A 13,065-nucleotide genomic window follows, 5' to 3' on the forward strand; every position below is an offset into this window, starting at 1 on the left:
GACAAAAGACGAAACATGATAGTTGCCACCTCACCGTCCAAAAAACAACTTAACTCAACCATAATTAATTATTAACCAAGACGTTGCTCTTTTTTTATTTATTTTTTTAGGTTCCGTGCTCTGTCATTAATTGTAAATTTTGGGATTAGGTTGCATTTTTATTGATAAATTTTAAGCTTTAATTGTAATTTTTAAATATTTTAGGACTTAATTATATTTTCGTAATAAATTTTAAGATTTTCGACGCACTTGTCCCATTACTGAACGTGCGGCCCAGAATGAATCTCATCTCTCTAAAGATATAAATTTCCATTGTCAAGACGCACATCACATCAGTGGATGCATATCTTATTTCATACATTTTAGCATCAACTTTCGTATACAATTTTTTTGTTTATAATTTTAAGTATGCTTTTGCCGAACACATGCCGTGACTTATATATCATATGTCATTATCATACGGAGCATCTTGAGTAAAAGAGAGAACGATCTGTATAAATCAATTATTCAAAAATTTTCGGCAAAAAAAAAAAACTATTCAAATTAATAAAAAAAAAGAAAGGAAAAAGCCAAAAAGGTCACACAATAAAAAAGACAGATAGATAGGACCAGTACGGTGGAGACCCACCACTATTCCCCACGGAGGAGTAATATTCAAAGTGGTCCTGCGTCATCTGCAGCGTGAGGTTGACAGAAGACGAAGCATAATAATTATCACGTGACAGACACGGGCAACCATGGTTGTACGAATATCTCCACGTCTACTGTCACTCCCTAGTGGCCAACTGCCTCATCTATTGCACGAAAACCCTCTTAAAGATCATTGCACAACAATAATAGAAAGTTAAAACATATTTACATAATAAACATCAATTGCAAAACCTATAAATAAAATAAGAGAGATAAGTACAATAAAAGTTATATCACTTGAGTGTAACTGAGTCTTTAAATTTTTAAAATGTGCATTCAAATTTTAAAATTTATCGGATTAGTGCAATCAATTCATTCGATTAACATCGTTAATTTATCTAATAAAAAATACTGACTTTGCATTTTTAAATTAAATTTTCTCTCCTACGTGCCATTTTTTTAAAATTAATTTCCCATTCAAATCTTATTTAAATTAGATTGAAAAAATAAAATAAAAAATGAGCTAAAATTTTATATAAAAACAAAACGAAAACGGAAAAAAGAGAAGGTCAGGGCCTCGTCGGCCGCAAGTGCCCTCGCTAGCTCCCTCGAGGGCGCCTAGATCTAGGCGACACCGACGCACGCTCGATCCTAGCAAGGGCTGGTGAGGCCTCGCCCAAATCTAGGTGCCGTTTCGAGCAAAACAAAAAAAATCCGGGTGCCCCGAACCCATATTTGGGCAAACTTCCGTGGCGGCAAGGCCTCGCTTGAGCCTAGCAACTGGGGCTAGTGTTGCCCATATTTGGGCGCCCTAGCCTGGTGTCAAGTAGGCCTCGGTCGGGGCTGGCGAGGGCCGACTTATGCCGGACCCTCTAGCAATGGGCAGCGGTGGTGGCAGCGCCCTAATGAGGCCTTGTCCCTCTCTTTTTTCTGTTTTTGTTTTTTGTGTGCTTAATACATTTTTAACTTTTTTTTTAGTTTTTTAATCTAATTTAGACAAGATTTGAAGAAGGAAATAATTTTAAAATGTCACGTAGGAGAGAAAATTAATTTAAAAATACAACGTCGATATTTTTCTTTAGACAAATTAACGATACTAACGAAAGAATTTGATTACACCATGAATAAATTTTAACATTTACTTATATTTTTTTAAAAATTTTAAACCTCAATTATACTTGAGCCATAAATTTCAAAACTTTTAGTACGCTTATCTTTATGAAATTCTATCACCACATCTCTTAGATATTTTGCAGAGGTTTGTGATAGCGCAAGGCTTGAAATTCGCTACGATTTGATGTGTCTTCTTTTTGCCCTTTTACCAATTTTTTCCAAACTCCTCCTTTTTTTTTTTTTTTTCAAAACAAAGACAGATAGGACAAGTACGATGGAGTTGGGTCCCATGAGCCACTGCTATCCACTAAGGCTGCGTTTGGTCGTCGGGATTTCTGGTCGGGATAGGATTGGATAGGATAAGATAAGAAATCTAGGGATTTGGTCATATCCTATCCATCATTTGGTGAACTACGGATTTAAAGTCGGATATTCTCATATCCTATCATATCCTGCATTTGGTAGAAACCGTATATCAATATAAAGGATATATATGTCCTACGTGATGCTCGTGAAATATTCCGATCTTATTACTATAAAAATAATGTTCTCATACACAAAAAAAAATGAAAATATACACATTTTATTAGATTTTCAAACCTCTTTGCAAAAAAAAAAATAAAATAAAATGAAAATAAAAACAAATGAGACAAGAAAGTTAGCTTTTATATGACGGATAAGAGAAATCCTATCCGACCTTATCCTACCCCCTCCCCTAGAATTTTTTTTATCCGGGTTATATCCCCATATATCCGACATTATACTATCCAGGACACCTACCAAACACGGGATAGGATAAAACATATCCTATCCCGAGTTTTATACGGACGACCAAACGCAGCCTAAGAGGTTCGTCAGGCTGGCAATTGACAAGAGATAATGGCATGGTCAAAAAGTAGATTAACTCGACCATGGTTAATCATTAACCATCAATTTGTTCTTTTGTTTTCTTTGTCCTTTCGTGCCACGTCTATCTTCTCTCTCCTCCCCTGCGTTTTCCTAAAGATGAACCACGCGCTTTCGAAATTCTATGAATTAATAATCAAAATGTTGACTAATTAATTGTCCTCGTCAACATATGAGATTTCTCTTAGTCGATTTCAGTATGATAATACAAAAATTATAAAGATCAATAGATGGGTTTCAGCAACTGAAGAAAATATGATCTCCATAAAAAGTTTTGGGTTCTCCAAGATAAAAATCATGATCATCAATCTTATTCTTCATCTTGGTCCTCGTACTATCGCATAGCGCAATTGTCACGCCCTAATTTTCGCGCAAGAGAAAGAGAGTGACATGGTCTCGATGGATCATCGATCATGGCCATACAATACGTTGATTTTTTTTAGTACCTCGATTCTCAACCTCAAGTCTATTGACGATTTGCAACATTGAATACAAGGTAGCCAATGTATCGCCGAACCGATTATGAGTCTTGGACAAATACTCGAATGAGATATCATCAAATTCCTCCACCAACAAGCTAATAGATGAATTGTTCAAGGAATACAAGATCAAACATATGAACTCTTCTCCATATTGTCCTCGGATGAACAGAGCAGTGGAAGCAACCAATAAGAACATTAAGAAAATATTAGCCAAGACGGCTGAGGATTATCGCGATTGGCATGAAAGGTTGCTATTTGCACTCATGGCATATCGGACCTCGATCCGAACATCTACTGAGGCAATCCTGTGTCTTTATAAAGAAAGTCGAAACTTCAAACCAACCTCGCCTCGTACCAACTGAACCAAAAACAAACATTTATGGGCCCAAAAGCTAATGCCAATAGGAATATAGCCCAATAATCCGCGCATAGAAGCTTTCAAGCGACTTTATTCTCATAGGTAGCCACCATTTTGTTTCTACAATTTTTTTGCGAAGTTAGGACATTCCAACTTGAGTTCAGCTTCGTGAAAATCTCGGAGGTGCAACTTGTGGATTCACTATATCACCTCCTTGAAGCAGGAGGGTGCAGCGTTTTCCATGCATTTTCGGTGTAAAATCTAGACATGTACCTTAATGATCATAAAAAAGTAGATTGAATGGAATAATTGAAAATTGAAGTGTGTGCAACATTTGAAGTGGTACGTATGCATGATTCTTCTTTTTAATGCTTAATTAGTTATTTGATAAGTCTTCCTCAACAGACGAATGCATAAATTGATAAGTGCATTTCATCTCGCACGGATTTTACATTTAGAACACGAATATATTCTATCTTATAGGCAATGTCAGCCGATCTTGAACTAGTTTCCTTTTTCACGTATAGGTTTACAATTATATCATTTATGTTAATAATTTCATCTATTGAACAATATTTAAATATTTTAATGAAGCAATTTCGCAAGATCCCCAAAATACTAATTTTTGCAACATAGATGCAATTTTGCTGGAATAAAGAAAAGAAATGACATTATCTCCTCATTTTCTGTTCCAACTTCAATTTTTTCTCAATTCTAGCATTGCTTTTGGCTCTTTCTGCTGTTCTTGTACATCTACTTATAGGAGAAAAAAGTTTACTTATAGGCACATTGAATAAGGAAATCAAATGGGTATGCACCTATTTTCTTGCGCAGGCAAGTCTCAAGACATTTTTGCTCCCATGAACCAAAAAATTATGCTCGGGTTGTTTGTGTCTTTAGTAACAGTATCTAAATTTTCCTATAGATTGGTATCATCCGTCTATGTTTTGTGTTGATGACATTGGAGCATCCACATGTCATCTATGCTAAGACAATTTCATGAAAATCCAATGCGAATAAGGTTTCTCGCGAAGACGTTCTTATTTCTGCGCAATAATGTGAATTCTCACCGCAATGCATTAAGATTTTTTCATGAGGTAGTGAAACTCCAAGTGGAATTAAGGTGCGAAGTCGTTCCCACCTCCTCTAAATGTGTAGCAATTTAGGATATCGGATATGATATTCTTGCACACTTCTATTGTCGTCGGAAGTAAAATACCTAGGATGATGGGCTACATTTCGAAGGTTCAATCCATAATACCACGTCCTTTTTCTTGTATGATTCGGTTCGGATCTAATCATTTCCCTCCGTGATGTCATCACGTTTGAACTATTGACAATTTCTAATTTATTTTGTTTCTTTTAGTAATGTTCAGGAAGCATAATGTTATTCTTTATGTGGAAACTCTAAATTAAAGAATCTTACATTTTCATGATTTATTCACCAGAAGAGTGATGAAGACGTACCTTTATCCGGAGCAATCCCCATGAATTTTCCTGATCTAGCCAACCTTTTTAACCATCCTCCAGTTCTTTTTATTTTTTATTTAATTGTCATTTCGTTATTCTGGTAAGAGGGGACTTGGGCTAGGCCATTGGGCCCGAATGTGTATGAAATTCACATCCTAGAGCGCATTGGCTCATTATATCAAACCCCACTTTTCAATTCTAACTTCTAATTGGACCAAAAAAAAAATTCTTACTTCTAAAGCCAACCTACAAATACAACCAAGCTATTAGACCCGGTTTTTATTGTGGTCGTATCAAGTCAATTCTCCACAATAGTCAAATTGAGTTCAGTACACTCATTTTGGATGCTAATGTTACGCATTAAATTTCTGGTAGTAAAATTAATAAAAAAAGAAAGTGTTTGTGATCATTTTGGAGCTCGTCCTCCATGTCTGACACTTGAAGGTTGCAGAAGATTCAAAGCCGGTGATCAGCCAAGTTCTGAGTGAATGGAAGACTAAGGACCCATGCGAGGATCAACTTATTGAGAAATGTCAATCGAGCTTTATTAGTCCATCTTCCCTTTGTCCTCTTTCCAGAACCTATGAATTAACAACTCCTGCTGGAAGCACCTAATGCTTTGTTGACCAGGAAACCTTATACTGAGAAATATCATACGCCATCTTCATCTGCTTGCTCCCTGACTTCTATCCGTCAGCTATCCACTCAAAACTCACGTACACGGCCACAGCACAATCGAAGCAAACAGACGGCAAGAGACGCGATAAACAAGCCGGTTCGAACGAGTGTGGAGGTTGACACTCGGGCCATAGATTTAGCGTGATCATCTCAGACGCTTTTTGCAAAGGCAATCGCCATTGACAGTCATGGAGTCCCCGGGAACATGCTGAAGCACAAAGTAAAAAGCAACAAAAAGATGTGTGCAGATTTAATTGCAATAACAAGAAAATGTAAATGGTATCAAAGCTTTGCTTTAACAAAATGATTAATCCACGTCAAAACGCCCTCTGAATGCGCAGAAAAGGAACACAAACTATTTCGTAACAGAGCCTAAGAGGTATTTAGCAAACAGTTTTGTGTGCATTGAGAATGTTGACTCTGGTCCCGAATTCAAAGTAGTTTTTATGGTTAAAACTGACACTGGCATGACGCGATGATGTCGTCACATATCATCAAGAAACACTTTAGATCATCAGTGATATGTACACGAGTGGTATGAACACGAAACAGTCGGAGATAGAGGTGCGATGTCAACGGGACGAGTGCATGAAGTTGGCAACTCTTGTAATGTGGGCTTTCGCGAGCACAGTTTCCTTTCGTGACTCGTGCGGCCCATCTAGAAATCGGATTGTAGTCCTGTTTTCTTTGTTAAACCCAAAAAAGAGTACTTGTTCTGTGAAAATTTCATGGTTTTTGAAAATATTAGATTTTTCTGTTGTTTTCCTAATCGATCCGGTCAATTTGTATATCAATATGGGATGCGAAAAATTCTAATTCATAGCATTTGAAAAGTTCAGCGCAATTATTGTAGAAAAAAGTTAGCACGTTGGATATTTGAAAATTTTTCTGAAAAATATATAAATTATATTGTACAAAGGATTATTCTTTCGGATGATTCACAGAGTAAAGTAATTTTTGGGTCGTTTTGGTGCACATCGGGGCCGTTTCGGAGGGCATTCAAGTAATTTTTCATCTGAGCAGCATGGAATTATGTTTAGGGACGGAGGGAAAATGATATTTGAGCGTGTGCGGCTTGAATTAACGGTTCATCGAGGCAAGTAATTTTTACCACCTGTACATTTTGGTAAAATATTGCATGACATGATTTGCCGAGAAAAAGCTACATTGAGACACGGCATGTACTTTTTGAAGTATGTAATCTTTTTTATTTTATTTTATTTATAGCATGCTCTTTTGGGGTCAAGCATTAGATACTTTTGGGCCTGTCATGAATGTTATCTGGAAATATTTTAGGCTGAAATGCTATGTATGTATATTATATGCGCGTGGGCGCAACAAACCAATGTTGTTTCGAGCCTTAAACAAGGCCGAAGTGATTTTACGAGATTTATTCATAGCCGACGCAATTTTCGAGGCTTAACCGACAATATTTTTGGGGCCTTGTCATGTAGCGACCATTCCTCTTGTTACATGAGCAAAATGCAATGAACGTGATGGTCTCGATACATCGATGCAAACTTGTTGTTAAAGGTATGTTATTCTTTGCTCGATCTCACGAGCTGTGTTTATCGCTTTATTGAGCCATGATTTTCCTCGCCCATTTTTACAGCCATTTCAGTTCCAACATGAGAAAGTTCACTCGAATGCACGTGGAGAGTGATTCGGGAGCGACTTTGGAGTTTACTGCAGATTATTTGAGTAAAGTGTATCCAATTGGGTTTGTGAATTTCTAAGAATTGGCCGTAGGGAAGAAACCTGGTGTCAAACTGTGGGAGTAGCAAAAGAGAAAAAGGTGAAGTCTTTTCTGTATGAACATGACAATACTGTAGAGTGAATGAGCTTTTGATAGAGTTGGTCGAGTTTGTCAGGACAAATTTAGTATGTGGAGAAGGATTTACACGCTCTCGTGCATTAGATATGATTGCACATTCCTTTACGCATTCATACACTGGGATGCCATATCTAGTCTACTGCATTATTTCATCTTCCATTGCATAATTGATTATAAAGATAACTTGTATCTAAAGAAGGACATGCACTCTCTCTCCCTCTCTCTCCCCAATATGTGCAATTTTGCTGTTTTTACGTGATATGATACTAGATTTCACGATTCATTACATCGACAACATTTTAATTAATCGATGACTATCCGCTTCGAGATGATCGCCTTCGAGATGAGAAAAATGGATAAAATAAAATATTTGCGCTGTAACAATGGCTATGAACATTGTAACAAGTCCTAAACCCTTGATTACGAGGCATTTCCTCTAAGCTTATGACCTATCACAAGTGCAATACCTCAAAAATGACAACGTAGTAATGGAAATGCCCTTTGGGCACGCACATTTGCTTCCAGCTTGTGACCTATACAAGTGCCGTACTTTGAAAATCAGTAAGCTACGACAGAAAAGGCCTTCATCACGAAATGTTTGCTCTAAGTTGACAACTTCTTACCACGCACCTATCCACGGTCTTTGATTTTCGGAACGCGTGGAAGTATCACTTCAAATTTCGACCATCACAGCATGTCGTAGGGCCATTTTTGTGTATTCATAATAATCAAATAAAATGTGCCATAACAACGTATATGTACGATGTAAAAAGTTGTAACCCTATTAGCTTGTTTTGTAACTTAGACCGATTTGCCAGTGGGTGCAACAAAGTAAAGAATACTGAATATAAGATTGTTTTTTCACTATGAGGAAGGAGCGCAATTATTCTAGTAAAAAATTTGAAATTTCAGGCGAAACTACCAAGAAGGCAGAACATATAAATTGTTAAAACATAATAACGTGAAATAAAGGATTGAACAGCACATACGGTTGGTATTGACAGTATTTTTAAAAGAGCTTTGCGTGCTCTATTTTAGATCAAGATGGCTAATGGATCTTTAACTTTGTGGCTCTTGTAGGGGCGGTATGTCCCCAACCACACATATGAACTTTCAAAGAAGTTGGACTGATTTGATGGGACGTTAATAAGTAACTTATATATTGGTAGTGCACTAGCAAGCTTGTAAAATGTCAAAAAAGTTGCTAACTTACTGAGATGTTTGGTAAATTTGTTAAAGAAATGGTATTTCACTAACCACACTTGTAAAATTTGAAAAAAAGTTGGAAATTTGACTAATTCATATAATGCTGGTAAATTCTCTATGGAGTTGGAAGTTTACTAGTCAATCTTGTAAAAGTTTTAAAAAAAATTGGCAAATTAGTAATTTCGTGGAATGTTGGCAAATTCCTTATAAGGTTGGTATTTTCTGTAAATTTTAAAGAAGTTGGTAATTTACTAATGCATTAAGTGTTAGTAATTTTATTATAGTGCTAGTATATTACTAGCAACAATGGTAGCATTTAGAAACAATTGGCAGCTTACTAATTTGTTGGGATATTATTAAGTTTCTTGTATGGTTGATATTTTACTAAGTTCACTTGTATTGGTTAAAAGAAGTTAATAAATTATACATTGTTAGAATGTTGGCTAATCCATAGCGTTGGAAATTAATTGTGATACCCATAAAATTGAAGAAGAGTTGGTGATTTACTAATTCATTTGAAAGTTAGTAAATTCCTAATAGTATTTGTGATTTCCTAACAAGTAACCTAATATTCAATTATTGGTCACACATTTTTTTGATCAACATTATTAGGAACTTACCGGTAATTTCACAAACATATTAATTTCAGAAAACTTTGCATGCAGATTTTTCGTTAAACGGGATGCTGGAATCGTCTAAGAAGTCTAATTAACACGTCTTCTAATCCATATTTCAAGAGAAACACAAATCCTACTTCTCAAAATTTTCTACTTGCTAGATAAGTAAGATTCAGTACCGTTATGAATTATTTGTTATATTGTTCAATAAGACAGTTGAATTGGTGTGAGGAGATGAAAATAAAAAGTACCTGAGTAACTTTCAGTTCTGTAGAAGCAAAATGGTAGGCATTGACAGAACGCTTTTTTTAGGTAAGTACTGCAATTTCCATGTTAATAAGAACATTTCTTTGCCTCCCAAAGAATAAAGAATTGTCGAGTTGCACATACAAAACTTGCGCGACCCCAAGGATTTCGATCTGCTTATACTTCCCAAAGTTCTCTTAAGAAAACATTGGAAGAAAAGAAAATAACTCAGCTCATCTCATATTTATTGAATCAGAAGTCAAACTGCCTTCCTATTAAAAACAAAGTCGAAAATGCCAAGTTGAATGACTTCAGCATATGAGGACACTGAAAATATGGATGAATTGTGCTGACATATCTAAGTAACTGACAATGTCCATGATTTTAACGGGTACGGCGACCTCAAATGCCCTAAACGTAAAGACTACTTGCGAATGCATGATGAAACCAATGTAAAGGAGACTAGGTCTGAGTTTGGACACCAAATTTTCTCTCCCTCTGGGAAGCTTTAGTTACATGAGGTTCTTCCCTCAATAACCTGAATTTGGAGAAAAGGCGTTCACAGTCTCTTGGCTTGTAGGTCCTCACCAATTTGATTATTGCATTTGGCCTTCCTCAACCGGCAGCTCGAAGTGGACCTTCAATGCTACCTTCTGAGCAGCAAAATCTTCAGCCTTAAGGTGGGCCCCCATAAAACTGTAGTTTCAGCAAGTAACGAGGTAACAACGTATCGTCCATGTTTGAGGCGGGGCGCCTGTCTTCTAAGTAACCTGTGTATCATTTTTAGCAATTAACTGACTGAGCAAGGAAGGTGAACTTTCTATTTTTTATCAATATGCAGAAATAATGAAGCATTCCAGAAATTTTTGAGGCATTAAAAGAATTGAGATGTCCAAGTCTTAATCAACAAAGCTCTGTAGATATTGGACTAGCAAGGGCAATATGTAGATTTACATTTGCTCAGGAGCCAAAACTGGGGAATGCTTTCTGAGTATTAAAAACTTCTTTCATAGTAACAATCATAAAATCAACTAAGAAAAAAAACAACAATAAGTACTTAGAAAGTACTTATTGTATTATGGTCATTTCTTGAATCATTCGTGAAGCTTAAGGGTCTCCAATTGATACTCAAGACAGAACACAAAAGGAAACTGGTATGATCACTGTTATAATACCTTCTCCATGCTTCTCAGTGTCACGTCCCCCACGGATTGAGCAACCACGATTGGCAACTCCCTGCATTACGGAATTCAAGTAATTCAGGCATCACAAAATAATTGGGTTCAATTTGATGAGCGATCTTTGAATTTGACTAGCAGCTGGTATGCTTCTGTTGAGCATTACCCAAGAAAATTTGTCGACGTTAGCTGTTTTATGCTTTCTTGCCAACCTTCTCTCATTTCCTTCTCCATAGGTGCTAACGGGCTCCTTATGGCGAAGTGGGAGATTCAGAATTGCCTTCTTTATCACTTCGAAGCCTCCCTCTTCTCTCATACTTTTTGTATTGCAGAAAAGATGGGGAACACTCTTAAAAATCCTTCAATGAACAAAACTTAACCAATTCCGTGCTATTTCTACGGTGTGACCCCGCAGTTAGCGTGGCATCCTGCACCATTCCAGTCACCCTGAGAAGGAAGAGAATGTATTTATCAACTTTGGGGTAATATATTGCCCAAATGGTGATAGTGAAGTCAGCTACCTCTATCGGTTTTTTATCTAACATGAGGACAACATCTGCTTGCTTAGTTATTCTCTGTTATATAAGCAACATAAACAATCAATGATTTGAATATTGTAGAAAATGCCCGTGTGCACTTATTCTATTTGTCGTTAATGGCATTCCGTTATTTCCTCGAGCAAGTAAATGAAATACTGGCTTGTTCCCGTGTGCACTTATTCTCTTTGCGACTCTTCCAGAAAGATGCAATTCTCGTCTTCCCTTACCAACGATATGTTTCAAGACAGTCGCTTCAATTATGGTGGTGGTGGTGGTGGTGTTGTTCATCCACCTCTGGTGTATTTCAAATGCATTCCTTCATTTCATGCCTTTTGACTCTGTCTCGTGGTTTTGCGTTACGAAAACAATAGAGTCACGGGAAGGTTCAGTGAAAAGTCCTAAGCAACCGGTCAGCCAGCAGGAGGTGGTAAAGGTGATTCGCCAGTTCCCACAAAACCAACCGGTTGCTGAAGATGCAGCCCAAAACAGACCTCGTCTTTCTAAAGATATGAATTCCCCAAGTCAAGACACACAAGCAGATGTATATATTTGCACTATTATTTAAAGCACGACATTTTTGTCTGCAGGTGTCGGGCGCTACATAGAGAGACCAGGAGCATTTCTAGGTGTGAAAAATCAAATATTGATCAGTTTATTGTGCAAAAACCCTCTTAAAGATATTATAAGTGCACAATAATAGTTTTGATAATAAAAAAAAGTTAAAATGACAAATACCAATTGCATAACTTATGCATGTATGTATATTGACTTAAGCTTGCATCCAATTTAATCAATAAGGTTAGTTCATGTTGATGTAATGTTCTGAAAGCATTATCTTAGATTAAACCCGATGATTAAGTGTTTTTGCTCCAATTTAAAGCAATATGTCTAATTAGTGTTAAGGAAAGTGGGAAGGAACGAAGTTTCGTAACCATATAGCTTAACCATTAAGTTCATTCTTTCTCATTATAGACAGCTTCTGCCATTTTTGTTCTCTTCGTCTCTCTTTCTCTATCTCTTTGTGTGTCTTCCAGTGGGTTAGAAGATATTAATTGAGAGGTTCCAAGGGCTTCTCATTTTAGTAATTAAAAAAAAAGGGCTAGAGATTTTTCAGGACAAGCATAACAAGTTCATGTTAAAGATAGAAATTATTTTGAGCCACATATCAACAGAACTTTGCTGGCATCTCCTAGCATAGCAGTCTTTAGGTGGTTATGAGAATAACAACATACTGTGAATGAAAAATTCTTAAATGAGTGGATTGCACAGTAATTTCTAATTATTTGTTATTTATTTTCTTATGGTATAGAGCAAGACTGTTAAACTCATAATGAATTAAAAACTTTCACATAATCATTTCTCAAGTCGATAATGCATATGGAACCCACCGAGGTTGATTCTGAGGTCCACGATTGGTATGTCTAAAGACTTTTCGCGCTTCTGATGTTCAATAGTCTAGCATGCTTGCAAGGGCGATGGAAATGCCTGTGTGAAAAGTGACAGAGATATTTGTTTATCCGCGTGTATTATACCCTGATGGAAATGCCTATGTGGAAGGTAGTTCTCTTCTTCCCCTTTCCAACTACGTGTTTCCGAACAATCAACTTCAACTATGGTGGTGGGGGTCTCCCTGATACAAGACAATCACTTCAACTAGCAAAAAGTCTGACCAACCGGTCAGGCCAGCAAATGGTGAATGCGATTCGCCAGTTCCCGATTCTCGATTGGATCCTATTTAAGTATCGGAAATTGGATTGATTTTCAATTTTTGGGACTAGAAACGATTTTCGGACGCTTCAATGGAACTT

The 13,065-nt window shown here is 36.8% G+C and overlaps 2 protein-coding genes across 2 annotated transcripts in view; both read right to left on the reverse strand.

Moving 5' to 3' along the window:
- The window catches only part of LOC115731253 (glutamine synthetase, chloroplastic-like), a 117,946-nt gene that overhangs the window by 92,524 nt on the left and 12,357 nt on the right, over window positions 1-13,065 (reverse strand). The window contains exons 5-6 of the mRNA XM_048280222.1: window positions 10,885-11,035; window positions 10,716-10,776 (exon numbers count right to left, since the gene is read on the reverse strand). Of these exons, the coding sequence (XP_048136179.1) occupies window positions 10,716-10,776; window positions 10,885-11,035 (212 nt within the window). The remainder of the gene's footprint in view (window positions 1-10,715; window positions 10,777-10,884; window positions 11,036-13,065) is intronic.
- The window catches only part of LOC115748459 (putative disease resistance protein RGA4), a 247,340-nt gene that overhangs the window by 89,984 nt on the left and 144,291 nt on the right, over window positions 1-13,065 (reverse strand). The window lies entirely within an intron of this gene.

The sequence above is a fragment of the Rhodamnia argentea genome, chromosome 6 (assembly GCF_020921035.1).
Source record: "Rhodamnia argentea isolate NSW1041297 chromosome 6, ASM2092103v1, whole genome shotgun sequence".
In the NCBI taxonomy this organism is placed as follows: Eukaryota; Viridiplantae; Streptophyta; class Magnoliopsida; order Myrtales; family Myrtaceae; genus Rhodamnia; species Rhodamnia argentea.